Raw genomic sequence first — 27,646 nt, 5'->3', positions numbered from 1 at the left:
TGCACAGTAATTGAACCGACCCATCACGAACATTTCTCACTCACGCCTACTCTACCGGGTTTACACATATTCCACATTTATAATATATACGTGTATTTTATGCTATTAGGAAATAATATATTTCGTTTTCTTTTTCAAATAAAAATGAACCGCGCGAAAGCGCTACGCCAGACAGCGGCGAATTTTTATCACCGGCCCCTTCCCCCAGAGGAAATATTAGGAGAAATTGAAGTTAAATTCGCATATAAAGACGTCTAGAGAGATGAGTTCTTTGCAACTTAGGCTTGTATCTCAATCCAATCAAATTTGTCATCCAACTTAGTCTGTTCTAACATACAAAGTTCAATAGTTATAACCCTGGATCATTCAAAATTATTAATATTAATAGGGATTCTTGCAGTTTCTGTAAGAGCTTGAGCTTTTCTGGTGTAAAAAATAGGTTAATTCGATGAGCCAACATTGGGACGTCATTTCCGAACTGGGTTTAATGTATCGATACTTCACCATATGATTACAAGACGGGATAACTGCCCAAAACTCAGGCAAGTCAAGTAAAGGAATGAGGGAAGATTTCGAATAGTAATGAGTCTAGAACGTGCATCTTTAAACTCAGACTCCCGAATTGCGTCCTTTTAAGGCTTTTTCTTGTCGCTCCTTAGGAGCAAGCCGTATGAACTAGATTGGGACAGGTAAGCCCAATCTCGCATGATGTGATATATGTACATGCTGTAGTGCTAGGTTCAACTTGAAAGAAGGGAATAAGAATTATACCTTTATTTCGTATTTTTCGGTTGATTTATAATATACTATTGGTAAAGGTTATTTCAAACTTGAGAGCAGATGGCTAGTTACTACTAAGTGAAGATACTTAGACATGATGCCAACTAATACCAATACTAGGTACATATCGCTATGACGACATGTTCTCATGTCTCATTCACATGCAAATAACAATTAATAGTATACTCCGACTAATCAAGAGCCGTGTATATTCACTCGGGACATATCGGGACTGCCAACCAATCACGTCCAGTCTACTATACGCCCGCGGGGCCAATCAGGACCTCGTCACGACATTCGACGAAAATGGTCACGATTGCAATAATACAAAATAACACATGGTATCGAACAAACTTCGTTTACTAAGAAAATAATATCCAGAAAAATTGGTGCAGTGCTTGGGGGAAAGCATGTGTTTTCATCAGCTGATATTCCCTGGCAGTAGAGCCTAATACCCCACATAGTTACTAAGGACTGATCAAAAGGCGGGGGACGCTAGAAGGGTCTCGACAGGGCGATGACATAATGGAACCGGGAAGTACGTAGACGAAAACGAATTGTTTTTTTCTTTCTTTTTTCGCTCCTTTGAAATAATTATGCCTGCATGTGCAGGGATGGTATGTACTTCTGGTTGTTATCGGGTGATTGGCCCGGAGGAAACACCGAGATCAATAGATACGTCAAATAAATGCATACTCGCAGATTTTAATGGCGACGGAAGAAAAAAAGTGGATTTGCCTCTCCAATGACTTTGCTTTTGTTTCTGCTTTGTCAAAGCGTCGGGACATGTAGGGACTGAAACATGTTAAAAGTCGGCTTCTCCAGGGCCCATCGGGATCTTTGTTCGGCTAAGGTACAGAGACCCCCCACTAATCTAAATCATAATATGATTCTATTATGATGAAACAAGTCAGACTTGAATTTGAGCGGTGTATCACAGAAAACCAACCGGGAAGAGCAGGCCCAAAAAGGAAAAGGACGCTACCCGCAAAGAAGCGCGTACGCAGTAGTCTTTACCCGCGAATCTCTCAGTCTTATCCAAATGCGGAACTATTCGGAAGATGTCCTAAATCTACAGACCCTGAAACATTTGGGGCGAGTCTAATAAAAGCAAGTAGGATGGGCTTACGCGGACCATGAATCAGTATTATCGGAACGACAACTAAACAAAACTTGCCAAGCTTGGCCACATTCTCGTCGAGATTCTGGGGTTTTGATCCAGACCGTCGACAAGCCTCGCGCGTATCCGGAACGGCTCTAGCGCCGCGATCATATCCTCGGCTAGCCGAGCTGTATAGACTCTTAGACTCATAGCGTCAATCATCTGATTGTGCGAGGCAATATTAGGCCTGGCCCCACGAAAACCTTTTCTCCGCAATTGTGTGGATCGCCATCAGGGAGGAGGCGACTTCCTGCAGCCATTCAGAGACTGTTTCTTGCGACCTGTGCAGTTGTGCTTCAAGAATGAGGTCACTTTTGGTCTTTGGACTGTTCCCATGAGATCATCACTCGTAGGCTTTTTGCTGGGAATACCACAGAAATAAAGACCAGACTTAAAAAGGCAGAAATAATGTATTGAGTTTTCCCGCAAGTCAAGTGACCCCTCGTGACTTCTCGCTCCTCCTCCTTCCCACAAAGCCCAAAGCCCAGAACGAGTCATTTTATTTTCTTCAAACAAACAACCTGCTGCGCCCGCTCCCGATCTCTCGCAATTCTTGCCATCTGGTCCGCCTACGCCTGAAGCTAACGAACCCCAAACCCCTCGAGAACCAATCCTCTGGTCCCTTGCCCATATCTCGGCCCATCTGCGTCCGCCTTCGGGTCATTTCGGGCACATCGTCACGGCGTCAACCAGCAGCTGAATGCCTGAATCTCCATCATCGATCGCCATCCTTGCTTAACCCTCGAATTCGCCCGGTATTCTCCGTCCTGCCTGTGGAGCACCACATGGGATAGCCAGACTAATAGCAGCTTGCAGTCGCAATGAATCCCGCCGCCGCAATCTCCTCGACTGCTATTAATATACCCCAGCGCCGCCCTGTGTCTCCTGGTCCTATGCACTCAGATTTCATCCGGCAACAAGTCGCGAAGCAATCTTCCAACAATTACCACTCGTCCTCCCTCAAGATGATTACTCAATCCGTCAACAGAACTGCTCTGCACCCCGGTGGTGTCCAGTATGTTGCCTGCCTACTTTCTTCTTGTCATCCCACTGACGCTTTGACAGACCGGGCAAGAGCCACACTGAACTCGAGGAAGAACTCCACGAAACCGCCCACATTGACTATGACCGCGTTGCCATTGTATGACAACCATCGAACTGACTTGACGCTCGTTGTTGCTAACTGACTGTTCTCAGGTTGCCAACCCCTCCGTTGCTGCCCTCTACGAAGATGCCCTTGTCTACGAAACCGGTACTGCCATCACATCGAGCGGTGCGCTCACTGCATACTCTGGTGCCAAAACTGGCCGTTCCCCGTCCGACAAGCGTATTGTCCAAGAATCGACGTCCGAGAACGATATCTGGTGGGGACCCGTCAACAAACCCATGACCCCTGAGGTATGTTCTGAAAATAAAATCCCTCAAAGCTCCCTTACATTTTCGTTGCGGCTTTTTTTTGTTGGTCTTTTTGGCTCTTCACCTACACTCTGGGGAGACGTTGATGCTGTCGCGTGTGCCGTTACCTTGCAGGGCTCCACCCCTGCAAACTAAGGTGCTCCTTGCATACGTCGGGCTCCCCTTCCGATGCTTGTTTTTTTTCTGTATCATCCCGTGCCCCAGCAGTCCTGTCCTGATCGATGGAATGCGCGATTTTTGGCCAGCTGCACATGCTCGAGCGAGAAATTCCATTTCCCTCGGTTTTCATGTGGAACTCAGCCATTCCTCCCCTTGGATCGGCTGTCGTCGGCAGTTCGCCTGGTTTCCCCGAAGTTTCCCCCCCGCAAATTCCCGAAATAGTCTAGCGCATCCACATATGACATCACCGTATACTGACCAGCAAAACACAGGTCTGGCGAATCAACCGAGAGCGCGCAGTCGACTATCTCAACACCCGCAATCGTATCTACGTCGTCGATGGCTTTGCCGGCTGGGACGAGCGCTACCGCATCAACGTCCGTGTCGTCTGCGCTCGTGCCTACCATGCCCTCTTCATGCGCAACATGCTCATCCGCCCTTCGCGCGAGGAGCTCGAGCACTTCCACCCTCACTATGTCATCTACAACGCTGGATCCTTCCCTGCCAACCGCTTCACAGAGGGTATGACCTCGGCCACCTCGGTGGCTATCAACTTCGCCGAGAAGGAGATGGTCATTTTGGGTACCGAATATGCCGGTGAAATGAAGAAGGGTGTCTTCACTGTCCTCTTCTACGAAATGCCTGTCAAGCACAACGTCCTGACCCTGCACTCTTCGGCCAACGAGGGCGAGAACGGCGATGTCACTGTCTTCTTCGGTCTTTCGGGCACTGGCAAGACGACTCTCTCTGCTGACCCCAAGCGTGCTCTTATCGGTGATGACGAGCACTGCTGGTCCGACAAGGGTGTCTTCAACATTGAGGGTGGATGCTACGCCAAGTGCATTGGCTTGTCTGCTGAGAAGGAACCCGATATTTTCAACGCCATCAGGTTCGGCTCTGTTTTGGAGAATGTTGTCTTTGACCCAACTACCCGTGTTGTCGACTACGATGACTCGACCCTGACCGAGAACACTCGCTGCGCTTACCCCATCGACTACATCGAAAACGCAAAGATCCCATGTATCTCCCAGAATCACCCAACCAACATCATCCTGTTGACTTGCGACGCTCGTGGTGTCCTACCCCCCATTTCCAAGCTCACCACGGAGCAGACCATGTTCCACTTCATTTCCGGTTACACCTCCAAGATGGCTGGTACTGAGGATGGTGTCACCGAGCCCCAAGCTACATTCTCGTCCTGCTTCGCCCAACCTTTCCTGGCCCTCCACCCGATGCGCTACGCGACCATGCTTGCCGAAAAGATCTCCCAGCACAAGGTCAACGCCTGGTTGCTCAACACCGGCTGGGTCGGTGCTGGCGCCACCACTGGCGGCAAGCGTTGCCCACTGAAGTACACTCGTGCCATCTTGGACGCCATCCACAGCGGAGAGCTCGCCCAGGTGGAATACGAGACCTACCCGATCTTCAACCTCAACGTTCCCAAGACGTGCCCTGGTGTTCCGGCCGAGCTGCTCAACCCCCAGAACAGCTGGACCGCCTCGGTGCCGTTCTCGGATGAGGTCAACAAACTTGCCAAACTTTTCAACAGCAACTTTGAAAAATACGCCGACCAGGCCACACCAGAGGTCATTGCCGCTGGCCCTGTCGAGCAAACAGTTTGAGAGCCATTTCTTTGTTTTGTTTAGAGTGTATGAAATGTTTGCATCTTGTCCTGCATTGATTCCCAGCATCAGTTATGCGATACGATTTTTTTTTTTTTTGTTTCTGTCTCATTAATTTTGTCCGTCCACGGATTATATGTGATAGGGCTTATTGGATAGGCTTTTAAATAGCCAACGAATAGGAATGAATTATACCAAAACAATTTATACGCGTACATGTAGTGTTTGAAGTTCATGTAGTATTTCTCATGTAGAAGTATATGCATGCATTTTATCCATGCCCCGGATGTTATGTTAAGTCATCACAGGAAGGATCAATTAATCCAATTCCCCTCTTCGTCTTCGAATCCGAATTCTGCCCTAGTCCATCCCAACAAACCCTTGCCCTTTCCTGGGATATCAAACATCAGACCAGGAACTTCATCCGAAAAACGACATTTCCGAATCGTCTTGTGCGCATTATCCATAATCTCCATGTCTTCCGCAGGCAGCGTGATAAGCTTGATATTTTCCTCAATACGAGCCTGGTTAGAACTCATGGGGATAACAACCACGCCGCGCTGAACAACCCACGAAAGCGAGATGACCGCAGGCGAAACACCGTGTTTTTGGGCCAGATCAGTGAATAAAGAGTGTGCTAGGATCTCTGGCGCTTTACGACTGCCCAGTGTACTCCAGCTCATCACGCGCACGCCGCGCTCATGGCACCAGGGCACCAACTTGAGAGCCGGGTTGAAAGCGTGTAATTCGACTTGGTTAACGGCCGGTGATATAGTAGCTTCACGCAACAGAATTTCGAGTGTGCGTTGAGTGAAATTGCTTACACCGATGGCACGGCACTGGGGTCCAACCAGCTTCTCCATGTCTTGCCACACCTCTACAAACGTCGGCGACTCCTCCGGCCGCAAAGGTCGTGAGCCATCTTCTGTAAACGCTTGTGGCCAGTGCATCAGAAAAAGATCAATATAATCCAGTTTTAGAGCCGCAATGGAACGCGCGAGTGCAGCTGCGGGATCGTGCAACGAGGCTCCAAAGAGCTTTGTCACGACGGTTATTTCCTCGCGTGGGACACCGCTGGCCCGGATGGCTTCGCCGACAATGTCCTCGACGCCGTAAACTTGGGCAGTGTCGATGAGACGATAGCCCGATTTGAGGGCGTGGATGATGGTGTTGCGCATTTGGAGGGCATCCTCGCTGCCGGGTTGACCTGTGGCTGTTAGGTTTACTCTCTTTTTTTTTATTTATTTTGAAGGTTGAATTATGTACCTTGCCATGTACCGAGCCCAACAGCAGGAATACTGGCTCCTGATTAATATAAAGTTAACTTTTTGTTTCTATTTAAATGGGAGTATGGGATGTACCATTGTTGAGTTTAAAAGTCGTTTGACACACGTCGGCCATGTTGTATTTGATCAAGAAGTAGAAATAAAGACCAGGTAGATAAGACTGTAATGGCTGCAAAGACCGTGTTCTGTTACTTTAAATAGTTGAAAATGAGAAAAGTCGATGCTGTTGATTTGGGTAACAATTCTGGGTTGTAAGAAATTCTTCAGTCTTGTGTGAGCGGGGTTGTTGTTGGCGATCCACATTTTTGTTGTATACGACGTCGTTAGCAGCCTGGATAACACTAAACCTGAGGGATTATTATTGCTGCTTATCAAAGACTTGGCAGGTAAATTGATCATTTCAGTTGGGTTTCAGTTGACTTTTTTTGGTGTAGCAAGACTACTTAAGGGGAATTGAGTAGAGAGCTAATCGAGTTATGTATCAAAATCTATTTGTTATCAGGCTAACGTATTAGCCAGTTAGAACATATTAATTAATATTAAATACTACTATTAACCATCTCTTATTGGGCGAACCATAAAGCGTACATGTACATACATATATTACTAGCAATAGACGTGCGAGACGTCTGGTTCCCAATACTAATTTCCCAATACTAATGAAATTGTCAAGCTAGATAGCTATGCGTTCGAATAGGTAGATAGATCCTACTTCTCGTCCGAAAGAATTGGACGCCTGACGTTGACCGGTCTTTATATATACGCGCGGTTAGGTGCAGCCTGATAGGATCAAGTATAGCCCCGAGTCTTGCTACTCACGATAGGCTTAGGCCGACCACGAACCATGAACCCCTTAGAAGAAATAAACCAATATCACAAAACCTGCGCTCTAGACTCATCTAAACAATAATTGAGAGTTAGCTTTGACCTTTTTTTTTTTGTTGAGGATTCGTGATCGGATTAACCGATATATAGCCGTCGGTAGGACTCTTCGGCACAACTTTTCGGAACAGCTTGGTTGGTGGATTCCATCTTTCCGTCATTATTCTCTCATATATCCGATAAATCTAAGTCGGCATGGAAATATGGTAAAAAGTATAGCAATCAAAATGACAAGATCCGATGTTCGGGAGCTTCGCTCTGTTGTTGTTGCCATGAGAAATCCGGCCGATTCGGAAAAGCCTTCGTTTTACTGCCGATAACAGGCGGAATGCTCATAACCCTTTACGAAGAGTTAAACAAGCTAGATGCCGACTTCGCACCCCGTCTGGCGGGCCCGGGGGGCCTGTTTCAATCGGAACGAGCGAGTCAACCACGATATCTAGATCAGGGGCCCATCAGGCACACGTTGGCAAGCTATGCCGAAGACAGTTTAAAGCCTCATCCTCAATATCGCAGCGATTCAGAGCGTCCCGCGAGTAGCCAGCCAAGTCCCGCAAACGTGGCCCGGGTTGCCGAGGTCATAGCTAGGTGGCATCGGCACGGCAGTTAACAGAGGGACTGTCTGTATATACTGTATACTGTATGGTATACTGTATGTTGTTGTAGAGAAAAGAAGTTAAGGTCGAGACGGAATGGGTCGGAGGGAATCGCCGCTAGGCCGAAAACGGAAAGGCGACAGCACGGGGCGGGTCTGCCCTAATTCATACAGCTGCTAAGCTGCCTAAACAAGACGTTGATATTGTCGAGTCGACGATAGAATTATATCGATGTGCGCTCCTCAACCAGCACTACAGCCTCCTCGCCTCCTCACCCGGTTTCATCCCGCTGCGACCAGCATGCAGCGTATCAGAGTCGCGCATCGCCTTGATTGGCTTTGTCTGTGACGCAATGGAGGCCGCATACCCCGCATTATCATGCCTGGGATGGACAAAGTACCCCAGAAAGCACCAGACTACCAGTTGATCTGCTGCTGGTCCTGGCGGCGAATCAGGTTGTTCGTGTAGCAAATCCTGGGTGACTGCGTCGTCCACCCGGAGTCATCCGATAGATGGCCCTCTGCTGTCACACTAGCCTGGGGCCTTTCTCTAGGTTAGCTGATTACTTTAATTCATTTGTAAATCAGTGACATGTGTTGTAGATGGCTGCTTGATATGGAGCGACCCCCCTTTGTCCGTGCTGCCGTGTGAGCCGTTCTCCATAGTACTTCTGAGGTACACTTGTGTCAATTGGTATATAACCCTTTCCCTGCCCGGTTTCTTGTTTTCTTGTCTGTACTTGCACTGGACTCTTATATCCTCCTTGGTTCTCTATATCCCCCCATTACTCGGCTACTTCGTAAAGTAAGTATTGTCCGTTTCCTTCCACTGGCTTGGTAACGTGTGTTATATGATGAGGTATATTCTCTATCGGGCCATTCCCGTGCACCTGACAGGTGTTTGACTTTGCTGCCAACCTTATTCGTCTTGTGTCATCTTCCCAGCCTTGACTTCCCCTCCTTTCCCTCTTGTGTGTTTTTGCATTCCGGTATAATAGACGATCGCACGTCTGACTTTCCATCTCCTTTGATCAGATATATTCGCACTTGATATTAGGACTGTCCCTCCAGTCCGAAAATATATTCGAAATCATGGCATCCAGGTCCTTTACCGAGTCGGCCAGCAACGCGACCAAATCAGCCAGAGAAACAACCAAGAATGCGCTGGAGAACCCCTCGGCGACAGCCAGCAACGTCCTGCGCCAGCCTTATATGCGCGCCGCGTTACCCTTTATCAATGGCGGAATCGCAGGCATGACCGCCACCATAGTCATCCAACCCGTCGACATGATCAAGGTGCGTCTCCAGCTGGCCGGCGAAGGCCAAAAGACCGGTCCAAAGCCCACCGCACTCGGGGTGACCAGGAACATCATTGCCTCGGGCAAAGCCCTCGATCTGTATACGGGCCTTAGCGCGGGCTTACTCCGGCAAGCCGTCTATACCACCGCGCGCCTCGGGTTTTTTGATACATTCATCGGCATGGCCAAGACCCGTGCTGAGGATCAGTCCCGGAACGTCAGTTTCGGTGAGCGAGCCTTTGCCGGTCTCACGGCTGGAGGTCTGGCGGCCATGATTGGCAACCCGGCCGACCTCGCTCTGATTCGAATGCAGTCCGACGGACTGAAAGCTCCGGAGGCACGAGCCAACTATCGCTCTGTCATTGACGCCCTCACCCGGATCGCGAAGAGTGAAGGTATCGGCGCATTGTGGTCTGGAGCCACTCCGACGGTGGTGCGCGCCATGGCGTTGAACCTAGGTCAGCTGGGTTTCTTCGCCGAGTCGAAATCACAGCTCAAAGCCCACACGAACCTCTCCACCCAAACCCAGACTTTTGCAGCCTCTGCTATTGCGGGATTCTTTGCTAGTTTCCTCTCGCTGCCATTCGACTTTATCAAGACTCGTCTGCAGAAACAGCAAAAGAACCCACAGACTGGAGAGTTGCCATACAAGGGCGTACTCGACTGCGCGCGTAAAGTGGCTCAGGAAGAAGGCTGGCTCCGATTCTACCGCGGATTCGGCACATACTACATTCGCATTGCGCCACATGCCATGGTCACGCTGATTGTCGCTGATTACCTTAATTTGATCACCAAGTAAACCGGTTAGATTTCTTGAACAAGAAATATATAAGACTTGAGTCTGTTTGTACCGGAAACGATGGCTTCAAGCGTCTGCCAATGCCCTTTTTTCTTATATCGGTTGGATATAGACTGCGATGGCTTCAACACGTTTGTTCTTGGCACACACATGTTCTGATGACATGCGAGAGAGCGGACTGCTCTCGGATTGCTTCTAGTGATGCTATTGAGAGAGGGTTGTCTCACTGAGCGTATGACATAAGTGGTATTCTAATCAGGCGTGGGACCCAGCGTGTAGATCCATGACTATAGTCATGATCACTTCCAAATACTTAAAAGTCCGGATACCTTGTTGAGGGCTATGGAGCTTATGGAGAGCGAGAAGCAGTATGCGTAATTAATGATATGATTGGAATGTATTATTTCTTTTTTGTCTTGTGCACGTATACTGGTTTTATCGTGCTGTAGCGGTGTCATTGATTGATAGCGATTTTTTGATGTGATTAATAAATTTACCAGCAAATATATCTAATATTGAAAAAGTATTAAACTGTCAGCGTATTTCTTGCACGGGAAAAAAAGGCAATTAGTCTGATCGTAGTCAGTAAACTTTCCCGATTAGGAAATGCATGCCGTTATTGTCAGCCGTCCTCTTCAAATGTCTGACAGTCAAGTCATTATGACATTAATTTTTAGATTATGCCTACTAATAAATTGATTTGAATGTAAACATTAAGTAGCACGGCCATTTTCTCAGTTTATGGCTTACGTGTAAGTTCTTATAGATAAATGTTTCAAGGTTCAAATGCTAAAAGTGGCATTACATAGCGTTACAGCTTGACTAGAATACATCAAACAACCGAAAATGAAAAATAGCGGCGTTCGTCTAATCGTCTTGAATTTCATCGACAGCATACGGCGCCCTAGACGAATACCTCGATCGTTCCCTCTTAATCCTGTTTCTCGTATCCTCCTGATCGTCTTCCACTTCTACCTCGTCTTCATCGTCATCGTCAATACTAACCTCATCATCGTCATCCGAAGCAATCGTAAAACCACTCTTTCTGCCACCCTTTCGATGATGGCGTTTTCCTTCAAACTGCGTTTCTTCCTCTTCGCGCTGTTCTGCAGCTTTCGCTCGCAGCACGCGTCTAAGCAAAACGGGGTCTCGCTTGAGGTCATTTAACGTCAGCGCAACAGAGCAAACAGGACACTGCACAGCGCGCACACGGCGCGCGCGAGCACCACGGCCGCCGCCTTGAAAGTCCTGGTCTCCAGCAGCAATGGTCATGGTGCTGTTCTTAATGAGATCCTGGATGGCCTGACGCTCAAAGCTGTGTACGCATTTTGTGCTCTTGACGGGATCTTCGAATGTGCTGAATGTCAGCGGGCATTTCAATGAGATGCGTTCGCGTTCAATGGCGATTTCCTCGTCCTCGTCGTCGGGTGACTGATCGTCTCGGATTCTTCCATGGACTGGCGAGGCACTGCCATTTCTAGCCATGCCGGATTCGAGGTGTGAGAACCATGTCGATGGATGCGGCACTGGAGGAATTTCGTCGCCGGGATGTTTGGAATCATGCACAATGCGGTAGAACCCGACATAGGTGTTGTTTTGTGCGTACCTGAAACATTCATAAGTCAAGTTTTCTCATTATAAGAGAGGTGAGATCTTACCGTTGCCCCAAGGACTGTTCCTCCCATTGCGCATCAACCTCGTTCAGCTTATCGTTCAAGATCTGGCTTGGGATGATGGTAACGGTTTCATCTTCGTCTTCGTCCTCTTCCATGCGCGAATCCTCCATTTCTTCATCCTCATCCACATGCCTCCGGCTTCTAAGCCTGGATTGCCTCTCTCGTGCATTTGCCTCCGCCCCAGCTTCCTCGGCTGCTTTATGCACTTCTTCCACCACCTCTTTCATTGCGTTCAACTTGTACTCTCCGTCGACAATACCTCGCATCCTCTCTTCGAGCTGGACTGTAACTTCCTTGACTTTTTCATCTAGTTGGTCAAGTTTTCGGGCTCTCGAGGTGTCTTCATTCTCCCCTTCCTCTTCTTCTTCTTCCTCCTCCTCGTTTTCCCCATCCTCCATCTCTTCATCCTCTTGTTCCTCATCATCTATACTTTCATCTCCATCCCCGCTCCTCTTTCTTGATGCTGCCTTTTTCTTATTCCGCTCCGCACGTTTCTTCCTCCTTGAATTGTCATACCGAACTCTCGAATCGGTCGCCCGCTCATTCACCTCGGCGGCAACCTCGGTCAGTTTTTCGCCGGCTTGATTCAGGTGTTTTGCCATCTGCTGAAAGGAAGGCCCGGAAAGGAGCGCGGCGAGTGCGCGTTGGCCTGTCGGGTTCAGAGGCGTGCACATTGGTTCGTATTCTGGTGTGGACGGTCGCTGTCTGCCATTGTTGTTGTTGCTATTACCACCATGGCGACTTGAAGCAGGTGTGCGTGATGGCCTTGCTGTGGCGCGAGACGAGTGCATCTGAGATCGGCGCGAGGAAGACATTATACTCGACATGTTGCTGCTCTTTTTTTTTTTCTGTTCGTGATCCGAGATGCGAGATGTGGGTGTATCATATGAGATTCTGACAATCAGTCACATTCGTCAGACAATATACCACGACTGAAGAACCCCGATTATCACCCACGCGCTGAGCATATAACCCACAAGAGTGAAGTTCAATAGTCAACTAATCAAAGTACCGCGCGAAACCTGAGGTCAAACTTGGAGCTGATAAGATAAAGGTTCAACGCGCAACGTGACGTACGCGACACGCTAGACTATATTAGGATATACCTACAAAAAGAAAACCAAAGGCATATTTTCTATCTCAATATGTAATCTAGATGCATTTTTGATCCCCCGTTACTTTTTTTTTTTCTGTTATTATGGCCGTAAGACATGAAGTTTCAAAAAAAGAAGAATATACAAAAAGAACCCCCGATGTCCCTGTCCTTACTAAACCTTGTTGAAGACGAAGGCATGGTAAAAGCCTACATACTGCGTCAGATACTTTTGAACCCAAATCTATAGGGAAATGTCAAAAACTTACTGGCTGCTTCAAGTTCCTCGTCTGTGACTTGTGTCGGTCCACCATTACGAGCACGAACGCCCATGCGTTCGCTCAAGGGACCCAGTTCGGGATCATCCTTTTCTTCGTTCCAAATGTCTAGAAATGGCTTGCGGTACAAGAGCTCTAGGTTGTATTCCGTAGTCAAACTGAAGATTAAAAACGTTAGCTTCTCCCATTCAGGTCCGTGAAGGGACAAAAAGGTAAACTCACTATCGGAAAGCCTCCCACGGTACGACGTATTCAGGAATCTCTTCAACTGCTTCTTCCATGAAATAGCTGTATTTCCACCCAAATGGAGGACGGAAAACCCCATCTTCGGGCGTGCTTCCTGGGAACCGTACGCGATAGATGTCATTTCCCCATCCGAGTGTCTCATCCTCTACTTCTCCATCTTCTGGGGCTTCGCTCTGACCCTTGTCACCATCAGCTTTCTGTGCTTTACGCTTTGCATGGAATTCTGCGACTTTGGCGCTGATGACGTCCGAGTTCGGCCCGACGCCAATGAAGCGCCCTCCCTTTTTAAGAGCGCCAGAAACGTTTTTCAGCATCTGTCGCGCTTTTGTCTCGGACTCAAAGGCGTAATGCATCGCAAACATGCTCACAACGATGTCGAAACCACCACCACCCCAACGAGCGTGCATTAGGTTGGCATCCGGCCCGACATGGGCATCAATACCAACTTCCTGTATAATTGGAACATCACCTAACCATTCTCCAAAACAGTCCTTGGCAACAAACTCGGCGTGGAAGAGAGGGTTCCCACGTCGCTGTCGCGGGTTGCGATTCTGTCTCATTCCAACGTACCGCTCACGTGCTTGGTCGATGGATATCTCAGCAGGGTCCAACCCGACGTAGAGATCCACTGGCTGAGGAGCCTGCTGCCACTTCCCAAGATCGCCGCCTTTGCCACAGCCCAGATCAAGGACCAAAAGCTTCTTATCTTCCACAGCGGCGGGAATGGCATCAGCTGCCCAGTCTGAGCCTGTCTTGCGTGACAGGAACTCCTCATCAGGCGAGAATTTTTGAATGACAGCACTCTTGATCCAGTTGTTGAAGCTCCGAAGACCTTTGATCTTGCTGTCCGTCTTTCTCCACTCTCGACCTCGCTGCGGAACGGCGTTGTAGTGTTGGCGAACGACATCCGAAACTCCTCGGTCTCGTAAATCCCGCTCGACTACCTGTTGTTGAGCTCGTTCTCGCTCCTCCTGTCGGCGTCTCAGTAGGTCTTTCGTATTGCCCATACGAGCTCCACCGCCAGGTCGTTTCCGTTGGCGAGCCTGTGACTCTGGGGTTGGCGATCGGTCACGGGGCCGTGGAGACCGAGATCTTCTGGATTCGGCAGCTCGGTTTCTAGGCGACACTGAGCGAGAATTTCGAGAAGCGCCATGTCGAGGTGAACGGTCTCTCCGCGAATAGGCAGAAGGAGCTTCACGCTTGGGGGGCCTTTGAGGTCGCTCCTCTCGACGCCTGCGCTTTAGAGATGGCTGGCTTCCAGGCTGACCTGAAGCTCCTGCACCAGAAGTGTCATCGACATGTCCCTCGTGTACCTGGGTGGATCCATTTTTCGACTGCGGTTCCTGAGCTTCGTTGCTCCGAGAATTACCACCTGCGTAGGGTGAGCTTGACCTGTCGGCCATTGGTTCACTCGGTCGCTGTGATGGTGTTTTGCGTTGAGGAGCGGGTTGACTAGGAGAGCTTTGAGGATGGGCTCGTGCGGACGACGATTTCGGTGAGATGCCGGTATTCGCCCCAGGAGGAGCGCGTTGGTTCCGCTGTGGAGCTTCGCCTTGATTTGGAAGAGCTTCGATATTATTGTTGTTGTTGCTCTGGCTTCGATAAGGAGAGGGTGGAGCAGCCTGCAGGTAATAGTTTAACTATGGTTTCATGAGAAAGAATCCTGTGGAGCAAGCAAACACCCGACTGGGAAACAGCAAAGCGCCGCCAAGAATTCAGCCGAAATTGAGTCATGAAGAGTGACAGTTGGGGAAGGTCTTTACCTACCGAAGAAGTCTTATTGTTTGATTCTGGCAGCGTTTGTTGCTGGTCAACAGTGGCCCCGACGTTTGCCCGCTGGCCTTTACTGTCCTGGCGCGACTCGCGTTCTGCCGAGCGGTCGAGATCCTCCTGCTCCATCGAGAAGATGTCCCGAGCTGGATCGTACATCGAGGGCCGTCGATTGCGCTTTGTCGCTCTGCCCGCCATGACGTGTGATCGTTGTTGTCAAGCTGGGGATCTCTTTGACACGTTTCTGAGATACTTTCAAGGTGGCAGAAACCTTGCGACAAACGCAATCCCATCCATTGCCTCGCTCTTTCGGGCCTAGCGCCGGCTGCCAGCCCTTCCGCATTCGACCAGGCTGGATTGACCCTATATATAGCTTCTTTCATTTCAATGCTATTCCTGGTTATTTCATTTCAATGCTATTCCTGGTTATGAACCGGCTGATGCTTGAGGAATCAATGCTTTTAGACTGAGAAATAATGTATATTCTACCATATCCTTCGTAGCCAACGCCTGAACATGCACCTTGAACTATGCTATCAAAAACCCAAACACCTCGCTTCAAAGAGAGAAATAAGTAAACTGTAGTGAATAGTAAATAGTGAATGCGTTAATACCATCATCACTATTTCTCGGAGACATTCTTCTTTGGCCCTTTCACATGCAAAACATCTCGCATCCTACGGAGCTTCGACCACCATTCTCGGTCTTTGGCTTTCTGAGCAGCGTCATCTTCAGCCGTCGTAGTATCGAACGAGCTAGCATCGGAATCTCTAGACGGGGTTTCTGCTGAGGAGCCCCCTATTGATTTGAGATGTCGTCGATGCTTTGTTCGTATATCCTGAGCCAGCACCTGCCAGCCGCTGAGCAGGTCTTCTGGTCGTTGTCCAGACTTGCCGGTACCGCTTTGTGCTTTTCCATCAATCCAAGGACAATATTCCATGTGCTCATTGTGGACGGCGAGCTTGTCGTATACAGCCTCCTTTCCATCCTCTTTTGGCTTGTATAGCCACAGACCCAGGCGTCTGAAGCAGGCCCGGCATTCTAATAAACCACTCGACCCATCCTTGACCACATCCCAGCCAAAAAAAGCAAAAGCAAATGCTTTCTCGTCGATCGTTTGGATCCCGTCTGGATTACTGTTCTGCTCATCAGATTCAGATGGTCCCTTTTTGGAAGCAGGTTTTCCATCGAGAAAGTCGGGAGGTAGTATGTTGATTATATCACTCAGAATCACTTGGTCGGGTAATTCGATTGTTTCACTGGCAGGTAACTGGTCATAGATGCCCGCAACTTTCAAATATCGGTCCCGTAAAGTCGAAATGGCGGTTTCTGGATGCGACAGAGCCAGACGATGGATTGTAGCTGGAATTATAATTAGTTTCCCTCAGAACCATCATAATTGTTTTTTAACGAGGACACTCACCATCACATGCATTATTCCTCCACGGGCAATTTTCCTTGTGGCCATTTTGAATCATCTTCCTGTATTCTTCGACGACCCTTTCCCCTGAGAAACCGTGAGCAACAAAAACCACGTAGAGTAAGATGACAGTCAACTTACGAACTTCTCTCCGTTCCTGCACCTTGTCGCTATCCAAATCCTCAAAGTCGTCGGTTTCATCCGGAAGCTTCACAACCAGCGTGGCTCCACATCCACCAACACATGCAACTCGCATATAGTCCGTACAAGACCATCCTCGTTTCGCCCACTCCACCTCGTTTATCGGCGCCGGCTTGGACAACCATCGAGTAACAGGCCGAAAAGTCTCCAAGCGTTCGAGAAAACGTTCGCGGTCCCAGGGGACAAAATTGGGGCGGACACTTGAAGAGGTAGACGATACCCTGGGTAGTTGAGAAGCTGTTGTTTTTGATGTCACGGCGTCGTTGCCAACACGGACTCTCTTTATCGAAGCTGGGGCGGCCAGTCGCTCTCGAGCAGCCGTGATCGGGTCCTTTGCGGCCTTGGTTGTTCCATCGCTAGGAGTCAAGGGCTTGGATATGGATTCCAACACTCTGGTGAATTTGCGCTTTTTCGTCTCCAAAGCGTAAGACATGCTGGCACCTAGTAGGTTGTGGTTGTTATCGGTGTTGAATGTTGAAGCTTGTTTGGGGATCCGCGCCAAAGAGCTGCAGGAAGCCACGCTTAACCCGATTGGGACGTATACAAAGAAATTACGCGGGCTGGCAATTGTCGACCTTTGAGCACTGTAGTGACTAGAATAGAGTGTGTCTCTGACTAACAAAATCAAGAAAACTAGCTATTGCTCAATTGCTTCTCAGGCCAAGCAATCGATAATGCCTGTTGCGTGATTGGCCGGTAGTCCGTCGGCTGACATCGGATCCGGGCTTCACCTCAAGATAATAATTTCTCCCCTCAGTTCGAACCATCACGGTTTTCCGACCAAAAGCACATCGCTCATCATGGCGGCCTTCAATGCCTCGAGGTCCCTTTTGCGGGGCTTCAGCGCTCGGGTCCCCCCTTCTGAGCTATTCGCCTGTCGACAATGTTTACAGAATCGCGGTCACGTCGCAAGGCCATTCAGCAGCCGGACTGCGACCCCCGTGTCTCCACGACAAGCGAATCGCCTCAATTCGTATGTTGCCGCGCTCAGAAGCAAATTCAAGCCATCGGCATTCACTCGGGCAGCTTCTCTATCTACTACGGCAGCAGAACAACCGTTGAAACAAGGGGCCGACGCCAAAGGGAAATCCAGTTTCCCAGATGTGAGCAGCAAGTCCGTCGCGTACTGGCTTCTGGGTAGTGCGCTGAGTGTGTTTGGAATTGTCGTGTTTGGTGGATTAACTAGGTTGACGGAATCTGGGTAAGTTACTTTGGCAGGCTAATTGCTTACAAAAATTGCTAACGATCTCCTACAGACTCAGCATCACCGAATGGAAACCAGTTACAGGCTCGCTACCTCCCATGAACGACGAGGACTGGGAGGCGGAATTCGCAAAATACCGAAATTCGCCCGAATACAAAATCTTGAACCCTAATATGAACCTCTCCGAGTTCAAGTCGATTTACTACATGGAATGGATCCATCGACTCTGGGGCAGATTCGTGGGACTGTCATTCGTCATTCCTGCAGTGTACTTTGTGGCTAGGAAAAAGGTCTCGAAGCCGATGGCCTTGCGCCTGGCCGGTATCTCAGGGCTCATCGGATTCCAAGGGTTTATCGGATGGTGGATGGTGAAATCAGGCCTAAAAGACGACCTTTTCGCACCCGGAAGCCACCCAAGAGTTAGCCAGTACCGACTGACAGCTCATCTCGGTGCTGCTTTCATTTGCTATGTCGCCATGCTCTGGAATGGACTTGCTATTTTACGAACTCGCCGTCTCTTGGCCAACCCGACGGCTGGTATCAAGACTCTCCAGGAACTCCAAAACCCCAAGCTTGCGATATTCCGTCGATCTGTTGCCGGTCTGGCACTCTTGGTATTCACCACGGCAATGTCTGGCGCACTTGTCGCTGGCCTCGACGCCGGTCTCATCTACAACGAGTTCCCGTACATGGGCAACGGCCTGGCTCCACCCAAGGACGAACTCCTCGACGAGAGATATTCACGACACTCTGACAAATCGGATCTTTGGTGGAGAAACATTCTTGAGAACCCGTCTCTAGTACAGCTCGACCACCGTATCCTCGCCATGACCACATTCACCACCGTAATGGCCCTCTGGGCGTACTCACGAAGACCCGGAATGCGAAACATCTTGCCGCGACCTGCATCTAAGGGCATGCATGGTGTTGTTGGTTTCACGTTTCTACAGGTTGCGCTGGGGATTTCAACGCTGATCTACCTTGTCCCTACTCACCTTGCCTCGTCGCACCAGGCTGGCAGTCTTTTCCTGTTGACCTGGGTTCTTGTGCTCGGTAGCAGGGTATGGCATCCATCGAGAACAGCCAAGTTGTTGCAGATGGCAGCAAAGGCAAAAAATACGCCTGTGAATGCGTCTACCTTTAATGCGATTAAGAAATAAGCGTTTCAAAAAGGGCATAGCAGACTTTTTACATGCTTGTAATATCATTTTGTGTATAACACCCCTCTCATGTATTATAGTTATCTAGCTTTGATAATAAAGTTGGAAATTAGAAGCTTCTACTGTTATAAAATTATCAAGTAAAGAAAGTACCTTTTTGGGTTAGCGCCATCTCGGGCAAGACCTGACGTCGTTTACATGCAAAAGGGCTTCCATAGATCCCAAAACACTTTACCCTCCGGAACCTTTGTCAAAGAGATGGGGTGTAGAGGGCTCTGGAACCTACAAATCAACGGTTGGCTATGGTCCGTACTGTACGACTTGAAAATGCTAACATACCTTCTTAGGGACATGGTACCGCTTCTATCGACCTCGAGGGCGGATATGCCCCCCTGACGATGAGTCGACATTACGAACAATCAAATCTTTATGCGACAAGCCCGACAATCTTGATGGATGGGAACCAGTCCCGTTTCCTAGCCCAATTAACTCGAATCTTGATTATGTATACACTGTCGATCTAGATGCAGGTACCTTCACAATCTCATTATGGATTGAGCTTGACGGATTATTGACACCTTCGGCAACACGAATGGATCTTGCCAAGATCCATGAGACATCTAGCATAGATTATCATATGACGCAGAAACCTCAATATATGTTCGGTGAATATATTTGTGAGAACAACAAGGCGCAAGCAAAGGAATTCGAGACGTTTGAAATAGACTTTGGCATCCCTACACCCATGAACGAGTTACAGGGACGATTCTTTACCGACCTCGTTTTTATTTGGCGCTTTTATATCGATGACCCTTCGACATGGAGATAAAATTCTCTTGTATTCAGGGTACTATGTATTGCTTTCCTGCGTCTTGCAGCCTGGGATTTTGTGGTGTCTTTCGATTGCATCGTTGAGCTTCCAATCTCTTTTGCGTCGATTCCCCTTTGGAGCTACCCCGACTCGGACGTCTATTGGTTTCATGGATACCTTGTTGTTTTACAGGATGAAGTTGAATCCAAAGCCATGATAGACGGAGCCGTCTCAAAAGCCGAGTCATATATTGGCGACTCCCGGCTCAGACATGACGACGTTCGTTTAATTGTCATTTCACCACGTCATGTCACTTTTGTGGAGCTTTCTCGCGAGGTTGTTCTGTTCTCTAGGAGCTTAATATTGCTTTCCAATAATTCAGCAACCCATTGTTCATCTGGGTTCCGTGCTCTAGCCCGGGTTCTAACATCAAACTGTTGGAAGGAGCCTCGTGCCCATAGGGAGAAGTGGCCCGTCAACATCCCGCCTGAGATTATTCAGATGATTCTTCATGAACTGGAGCCGCGAGATGCCATAGCATTTTCGCAGGCATTCTTTGCAGCTGAGAAATGCTACTACGCTTCAGAATCCCAGTTCAAGAACATTGACGTGCGAAGTTTCAAGTCCTCAATACCTTGCTGCGGCAAGCGCACTGGGCTGGAGACGCACGGTATTTGCTGTTCTAAATGCCATGTTTGGCAACACTTGGAATGTGTCGGTCTGAAAGATTATTCTTCCAGCCATCAGTACGTTTGTACGGGCTGCCAGGAAAGAGCCAGTATGGCACTTGATCCTGGCGGGATAAATAGATTCAGCCGTCGGAAAATTAGAGAAGGATGCCTTGTTACAGTTGGAGGTATTGTTAAATCGCTTCAATTGCGACTCTCTAAACCTTCCCATTTACGACCAGAGCTACGATTTGTAGGAAATCTTGTCTCAGTTGCGCCTTTGCTCATACAGTGTACAATCCGTTTTAACCACTCCTTCTCTGGATTGGCTTATGGCTTTGAAGACAGCTCCTAATTCGCTGTCGTTAATAATTCGATTGCATTAAATGGGCCAGGAATCTGGCTCCACGAATCATAATCGCCCAACATCCTCAAATTGAATGTTGGCATGCTCAAGGGCATTCTCAAGTTGTTCTAACGACGCCTATAGGCCATCGCTTATGAGGACTAGCTTCTGACAAAGGGCGTGTACATCTGTAGCAACCTTTTTTTTTTTGTTCCTAGGAGAGGCGTTCTCATTTTATTCCAGTGATATTTCCTGGTGAGGGACAATGATCCACTGCTCAAGTCCCAAAATGTCACCTTGCACAACCCGGGGACCCCTATATTCTATATGTAAACTTGTTTAACTTCAATGGCAGACACTCAGCTCGCTTTTAGGGGACCAATCAACTGACTTTACGTATACATTAGATGTTTGAATATTGAAAATACTTGATTTCTGAAAGATTCAACAGAGAGAATATGCATAACACTAAACCTAAACTAAGCCAGGGCTGCCATTATTTTTCTTTTTATTTTGAAAAAAATTGAAATACCGTATGCCGTCGTAACCCTCTATGCCCCCTTTATTGACCCTTTTTTTTCCGGGTTTGTTCGTCTACTTGTGTGGGATGCCCTCTTCAGGCTGGGGAGTAATACCGACAACCTCTGCGGCAGTAGCCTTCTTCTCTCCGTCGTCTCGCATGAACGGGAATGTGAGTACCTCCTTAATACTGTAGTTGTTGGTCAGGAACATGACGAGACGGTCAATACCCATTCCCCAGCCACCGGTTGGGGGAAGACCGTATTCCAAACTGGTGCAAAAGTTCTCGTCAATCAGCTGTGCCTCATCGTCACCTTGCGACTTTTGTCTGGCCTGCTCCTCGAAACGAAGACGCTGGTCAAAGGGGTCGTTCAACTCGGTGTAGGCGTTGACAATCTCCTTCTTGCAGACAAAGGCTTCAAACCGCTCGCAGAGACCGGCGGTGGTGCGATGGTACTTGGCCAAGGGGGACATCATTTGCGGGTGTCCTGTGATGAAAGTGGGGTTGACGCAGGTCTCTTCGATGAATTCGCCGACCAGCTTGTCGAGCATGCGCGCGTTGGTCATGGGAGGGGTGCATTCTACGCCGGTCTTTGCGAGGACCTTCTTGAGGAAAGCGTTGGTCTCGTCAGTGTGTAGTTGGTCGCCAGGAGGGAACTTTTCGCCGGTGGCCTCCTCGAGTCCCGGAATCATCTCAACTCGCCTCCAGGGGGCCTTCCAGTTGACGTTGTAGGTTTCGCCCTGCGGCGTGGTGAATGTGGTTTCGTAGCCACCGGTGACGTGCTTGACAAGGCCAGACACGAGCTCCTCGGTCAGATCCATGACATCGTAGACATCAGCATATGCCCAGTAGAACTCGCAAGTGGTGAATTCCGGGTTGTGAGTAAGATCGGTTGCTTCGTTACGGAACTGACGACCAATCTCATACACACGCTCCAGACCGCCGACAACCAGCATCTTGAGGTACAGCTCGGGAGCGACACGCATGAAAAGGTTCATGTCGAGGTCGTTGTGGTGGGTAATGAACGGCTTGGCAGTAGCACCGCCGGCGATGGCGTTCATCATCGGGGTCTCGACCTCGGTGAAGTCACGGTCATCAAAGTACTTGCGGATGTACTTGAGGATCTTGTGGCGGGTAGTAAAGACACTGCGCGAAGAGTCGTGCACGATCAAGTCGAGATACCGTTGACGGAAACGCAGCTCCGGGTCCGAGAGACCACCCGAATAGGGCAGAGCATGCAGACATGGCGAGAGAAGGATAACTTCGGTAGCAAAGATGGACAGTTCACCCTCGTCACGGTTCTTTGGGTTACTACGGCCGGGGAAACCCTTGATACCAATAATGTCTCCGCGACGTAGCTGTTCGTGCTGCTGCTCAAAGGGGACGTCACCCTTGGCAAATTGGGCCTGGCACAGGACCTGAACCTTGACATTCTCGGCGCGAATATCGTAAAAGACCAGCTTGTTACCGGCGGCACGCTTGTTGAAGATACGACCAGCGACCTGCAGAGTCACGTCGGTCCTCTGCTCGCCCTTGGCCAGAGGCTCGTAGTCCTTCAAAAACTGCCGCGCATCGGCGGTGACTTGGAACTTGTGAGGATAAGGATCGGGGTTCTTGGTTTGGCGCAGCTTGTTGATCTTGTTGGAGCGAAGTTCAAAGTATTGCTATTTGGAGAAAAAAAACAACCATTAATCCATAGTCTCATATGTTTCATGCGATGATACAAACTCACATTCGGCGCCAAATCCGACTCTTCGTCTTCAGTCGACTTTTGCTTCTCAGTCTTGGGCGGGGCAGCAGCCTCCTTCTCCTTCTTCTTTGCGTCCTTTTCTCTGTTCTTCTGGCGTCTCTTGTACTCGGACTTGGACACCTTCTCGCCAGTGACTTCGTCTAGGATGAGATTGGAGAGGGCAGCTTCGGCCTCCTTGACACCGGAATCCGCCATGATGCAAAGTGTTTTATGCAGTTCCGTGTTTCGAGAAGATGTTCTTCTAGAAAGAAGTGAATGCGATGGTGGCTCTTTCTTTTTTTTTTTACCCTTGCGAAAACTAGGGTGGGGTTCGCACCGGAAAAAAAGGCTGTGCGGGGAACAAGAGGGAAGAAAGAGTGGCGGGAGTGTAAAGTAGTGAGTGAGTCACCCGATGTTTGGAACGCCAACCAGCTTTGAGTCTTCAAATATATCCATCTACTTGGTTTTGCTTCCAGGTGGTCAATAACTACCCTTTTATACCCTTTTGATCAGACGGTATTCTTCAATTTTATGATGTCAAGGCTGAATGGACATCAGTGAGTCATATTTTGCCTCAGAACTTGGCCAACAGTCCCATTTTTTTGTATTTGCATTGTCTCATCAATGATACTTTGTAGTCTTTTGGTTTGTTATTTAGAACGTATCGGCCGTATCGACCATGTAAGACCATGTAAAACCATGTCACTTTTGAGTAGTACCTGGTTTCATTCTATGCAGATCTCAAATACATGTACTGTAGCAATCGGGAAAAAAAAACAAGTTAGCGCTTATCGTATATACGCATGAGTCAGGCTAAATATTCGATCTGATTGCGACGCTAAAAGTTCCTAGACCCCCCTAGTCCCCCGAGTTCTGAACATGTCTGACGACAAAATCTTTCACATATACACCTGGTCTGTCCGTTTTGAGTTAGCTTGACCATACACCCCTGGCTAGGGTATAGGGCTAGGGCAACCAACTAATGAGGGGCAGGCAACCTCATCGATTGATCATTCACATGTTTCTACTATCGCTGTAACTAATGAAAAAGATATTTGTCAAATTCTATTCCGAACCTTTTGTCATTCTCACAAATCGAGACCTGACCCAAGGAAACTGAACTTTTGTTTCTGAAATTTACATACCACTTACATACCACCTCCCCTCTCGCATGTATCGCTCATATGTATCGCAGACACCAAAGAAATCGATAGTTTTTTAACCCTTGTAAAGAGCTAATTCAGTAAAAGAGAAAGAAATAAAAAAATCCCACATGTGGTTGTTAGACTGTCAAGATACTGCACAAAATATCGTAGAAATCTCTTCCAGCACGACAAGGAAAGGAGAAAAGACAGACTCGCTCATTAGAAGACCCTTGTCTTATCGTCCGCACCACCCACGTCGTCTGCGTCGCCTGTATCTGACAACAAAAATGAGTCGACTAGCTGCCCATAGTCATCGGCCAGATTGTCTTCGTCGTCTTTTTTCGAGCTTTCTGAAAGCCATTGCTGCGCAATGGTTAGTTTTTCTAGTTGAGTCACCAGACGCTCGCGCTGCTGTCGATGCTCAATGTTGGGATCCATCAGACGTGTGCATCTTTCCGCCGCTACAGGGACCGACTGTTAGTATAATGAAAGAAAGAAAGAAAGAAAGAAAGAAAAAAAAATCGCCAAGAACATACCGTCATTCCCGTGAATCTGAAGCTTCTCCTCGATCACAGAGCACAAGTTGTTACACTTTCGAAAAAGCCTCAAATGCACTTTCTGGGCAAGCGAATCCACAAAGCGAGTAGATGCAAGGTCGTAGTAAGCTCGAGTACCCTATCCAAGTAATCAGTTAGCCGCGCTAGTTATAAAAAACAAAAAGATGACATGTAACGCACTGCCATCATCTTGACTTCGTTGTCAAACGGATCCGGCCCGACATCAATTTGTTTTGCTTTTTGCGTGGCCTTGGCACCATCCTCAGGTAACTCATTCTGGGACTTGAGATACGCCTTGGCTCTAGTGATTCGGCGTCGATAGGTCAAGTGTTCGTAGTGCCTTTTTTCCTCTGCTTGAACGTACGTGAATGCCGTGGTCAATGGCTTGGATTTCTCCTGATCGAGAAGCTCCAAGGCTTGCAGCTCCAAGTCATTCTTGAGTTGAGACAGGTTCCGAGAGACGATGTTTGAAATAAGCCGATGTAGTTCCGTTTCCTGGTATTGTGCGAATACTTTGTTAACCTGGTTGATGATTGTGCTTCTGACTAGCTTGTTGGTGATGTCGAGGAAAATCCCCATAGGGCCGCCCCAGTGAGATACGCTAATTTTGTTCAGAGCCTCGCTGGCACGAGGGTGGTTTTGACTGTGTATATGTCCGTAAGAGTAACTTTCATTGATACTCCTGATTTCAGGTAGCTGGAACCGATGTTTCGGTCCTATATATAAATATATGGGTAAGCGCAAATACACCATTCACACGAACATTATGAATGCTTACCTTTAAAGTCACCAAATAATTCAGTCTTGTACTGAAGGTTCGGCTGAGAAATTCTCTGGGTGGGAATTACTACCTTTGTATCGGTCGCGGGTGTTCTGGGCTTATTAGGCGTCCGTGCCTGCTGTACGCCGACTATCTCGCAGTCAACGTCGCTTCCATCCTCAACCACCTTGGGAAAGGCGTCTTCATCTGTCTCCGTGTTCAAGGATGGTCGGGTATGCTGGAGGGAGAGGCGAAAATCAGATGCAATATAGTCCCATTGCCTCAACATCTGTGAATCTTTCGATCCACCATCGAAGCATGACTCGATAGCACTCTGAAAGTCTCGAAGCTTATTTACAAGGTCAACAATCGCGCTCTTGGTAACCGGCTGAGGCAGTAGTTGAAGTTCTGCCTTGATCCTCTCCGCTTTCTCATTGATTTGAGTGACAACATTCGGGAGAGAATTTCTGATCTGGTCAAGCAATAGTTGAGACAGGGCGGTTTGTAGCCTTCGCGTACCAAACTTCTCCTGGAAACCACCCAGGTCACTGGTCCAAGGGGGCTGGGAAAAGAAATATTCCTCTTCAAATCGAGCTTGTTCATTATCGACGGCAGGATTGGGGTTGTTGCGAATGACAAAATAGCCGTGGCCGAGAAGAAACTTGTTGCCGGTTAAGATTTCACACCACTGGGTCGTATCTTCCATACGATCCGGTTTTGTCAAAACTCCCAATGTTCTCTGAGTGGCTTTGATTTCACGAACGATACGTGCGGCGCTGGAGTTGGTAGCATCGTCTGTCATGGGAAGCGTCAAGAGAATGATGCAGCTTTCTTGTAACACGTACTGTTTGACAAGGTTTTCGACCAGCGTCACGAGGTAGGCTTCTTCATCGACTTCGGCCTGGCTAATGACACCTGGCAAATCATAAAAGGCCAAGTTGGAAAACCCGGGAGCTGAGATGTCTAGACGGACGACATTTGGGGAGAACTTGACACGAGTCGATGTTTTATCCATAGCTGAAAACGAGCTGGGCACATACGACGACGGATCATTTTGGGGGTTCAAAATAGCCAGCTGGGCACACTGAATGGCTTCTTGCACCTCGTCTTTGTTATCCAACGTAACGAAATGCTCTTCCTGAGGATCCATAGCCACCCACGGCCCCAGGGGTTTAGCTTTCGATATCTTTTTGAGGCTCAGGTTACTACTGTAGTAATGGTTTCGGCTCAGGGATATTCTGCAACGCCATGGTTCATTGCTCTCGGATAGATTGATCTCCATAGGGCAACGAGTGCAAGTTCCAGCGCTGCGAGGGACTTTGATTTCAGACATGCCTTCGATGAGAGACGATTTTCCTGTCGACTGGTCGCCGACGACACAAATTTTTGGCAAGGCAATTTTGTTGTCTTCGATCCCAAGGTGTCTCAACTCTTGGATTTTCTTGACAAGGTTTCGCATGTCATGTGTCATGCGGCCGATAGTCTCAGAGCCTGCAATGGGTTAACGGATTAGCCAAATTGCACAAATCTTGCAGGAACAACTAACCCTCGCTCTGGCGTTCTGTTTCACCCAGTTCGACTTTGGGGACAACCTCCAGTGGAAGAAGGAGAGGAACTGCAGAGGGCATCTTGTCTTGGATGTTGATGCGTTGGCTAGGGAAACGGATTTGAGGATGACTTGGTCTAGTTCTCAGATAGAGAGTATTGAGAGATGATGATGAGATAAAAGAAAAGGATCTCCCAAGGTCAAGAAAAGACGAAAAGATGAAAAGGAGACGAGGTGAAGGAAGGAAGGAGACAACAGAGGGGAGGAGAGAGGGGAGAGGCAGAGGCTGGGTTGCCCGGCAGCAAACAAGACAAAGAGGCTGGAAGAGCTGTAGCATGTAATAACACCCATGCTACCAGTGTTTATGAGATGTTGGATGAGCATGAGATTTATCAAAGCTCCTTCAAAAGAGCTATTTATTTTGGTGTTGAGATATTTCAGCCAAATATGAACTATGTTATGCCTACTTTACATAAATATCTATACAACGAATATCATATACAAAAAAGAATGGATA

General features: G+C 48.4%; 9 protein-coding genes across 9 annotated transcripts; 3 read left to right on the top strand and 6 right to left on the bottom strand.

Annotated features, from left to right (window-relative positions):
* Positions 1-2,763: 2,763 nt before the first annotated feature.
* TRUGW13939_05766 (uncharacterized protein) lies at positions 2,764-5,139 on the top strand (the record flags this gene model as incomplete). Its single annotated transcript, XM_035488926.1, has 4 exons — positions 2,764-2,957; positions 3,008-3,083; positions 3,140-3,340; positions 3,790-5,139. 4 exons carry the CDS (start codon positions 2,764-2,766, stop codon positions 5,137-5,139), a joined length of 1,821 nt encoding a protein of 606 aa, XP_035344819.1.
* A 314-nt stretch (positions 5,140-5,453) lies between these two features.
* On the bottom strand, positions 5,454-6,540 carry TRUGW13939_05765 (uncharacterized protein; the record flags this gene model as incomplete). The annotated part of the gene is made up of 3 exons (XM_035488925.1): positions 5,454-6,346; positions 6,406-6,444; positions 6,501-6,540. 3 exons carry the CDS (start codon positions 6,538-6,540, stop codon positions 5,454-5,456), a joined length of 972 nt encoding a protein of 323 aa, XP_035344818.1.
* Positions 6,541-8,994: 2,454 nt separating this feature from the next.
* TRUGW13939_05764 (uncharacterized protein) lies at positions 8,995-9,999 on the top strand (the record flags this gene model as incomplete). Its single annotated transcript, XM_035488924.1, has 1 exon — positions 8,995-9,999. The coding sequence occupies one exon, from the start codon at positions 8,995-8,997 to the stop codon at positions 9,997-9,999; it is 1,005 nt and encodes a 334-aa protein (XP_035344817.1).
* An 867-nt stretch (positions 10,000-10,866) lies between these two features.
* TRUGW13939_05763 (uncharacterized protein) lies at positions 10,867-12,502 on the bottom strand (the record flags this gene model as incomplete). Its single annotated transcript, XM_035488923.1, has 2 exons — positions 10,867-11,605; positions 11,658-12,502. The coding sequence occupies 2 exons, from the start codon at positions 12,500-12,502 to the stop codon at positions 10,867-10,869; spliced, it is 1,584 nt and encodes a 527-aa protein (XP_035344816.1).
* Positions 12,503-12,943: 441 nt separating this feature from the next.
* On the bottom strand, positions 12,944-15,260 carry TRUGW13939_05762 (uncharacterized protein; the record flags this gene model as incomplete). The annotated part of the gene is made up of 4 exons (XM_035488922.1): positions 12,944-12,978; positions 13,038-13,204; positions 13,269-14,932; positions 15,060-15,260. 4 exons carry the CDS (start codon positions 15,258-15,260, stop codon positions 12,944-12,946), a joined length of 2,067 nt encoding a protein of 688 aa, XP_035344815.1.
* Positions 15,261-15,684: 424 nt separating this feature from the next.
* On the bottom strand, positions 15,685-17,116 carry TRUGW13939_05761 (uncharacterized protein; the record flags this gene model as incomplete). The annotated part of the gene is made up of 3 exons (XM_035488921.1): positions 15,685-16,424; positions 16,486-16,569; positions 16,624-17,116. The coding sequence occupies 3 exons, from the start codon at positions 17,114-17,116 to the stop codon at positions 15,685-15,687; spliced, it is 1,317 nt and encodes a 438-aa protein (XP_035344814.1).
* Positions 17,117-17,483: 367 nt separating this feature from the next.
* On the top strand, positions 17,484-19,047 carry TRUGW13939_05760 (uncharacterized protein; the record flags this gene model as incomplete). Its single annotated transcript, XM_035488920.1, has 2 exons — positions 17,484-17,884; positions 17,940-19,047. 2 exons carry the CDS (start codon positions 17,484-17,486, stop codon positions 19,045-19,047), a joined length of 1,509 nt encoding a protein of 502 aa, XP_035344813.1.
* Positions 19,048-21,466: 2,419 nt separating this feature from the next.
* On the bottom strand, positions 21,467-23,337 carry TRUGW13939_05759 (uncharacterized protein; the record flags this gene model as incomplete). The annotated part of the gene is made up of 2 exons (XM_035488919.1): positions 21,467-23,056; positions 23,125-23,337. 2 exons carry the CDS (start codon positions 23,335-23,337, stop codon positions 21,467-21,469), a joined length of 1,803 nt encoding a protein of 600 aa, XP_035344812.1.
* A 1,148-nt stretch (positions 23,338-24,485) lies between these two features.
* Positions 24,486-27,211, bottom strand: TRUGW13939_05758 (uncharacterized protein; the record flags this gene model as incomplete). Its single annotated transcript, XM_035488918.1, has 5 exons — positions 24,486-24,727; positions 24,803-24,941; positions 25,004-25,539; positions 25,602-27,074; positions 27,130-27,211. The coding sequence occupies 5 exons, from the start codon at positions 27,209-27,211 to the stop codon at positions 24,486-24,488; spliced, it is 2,472 nt and encodes an 823-aa protein (XP_035344811.1).
* Positions 27,212-27,646: the final 435 nt, after the last annotated feature.

The sequence above is a fragment of the Talaromyces rugulosus genome, chromosome III (assembly GCF_013368755.1).
Source record: "Talaromyces rugulosus chromosome III, complete sequence".
Classification (NCBI taxonomy): Eukaryota; Fungi; Ascomycota; class Eurotiomycetes; order Eurotiales; family Trichocomaceae; genus Talaromyces; species Talaromyces rugulosus.
Note: the sequence above shows the minus strand (reverse complement) of the source record. Positions and strands in the feature narration are given on the sequence as shown.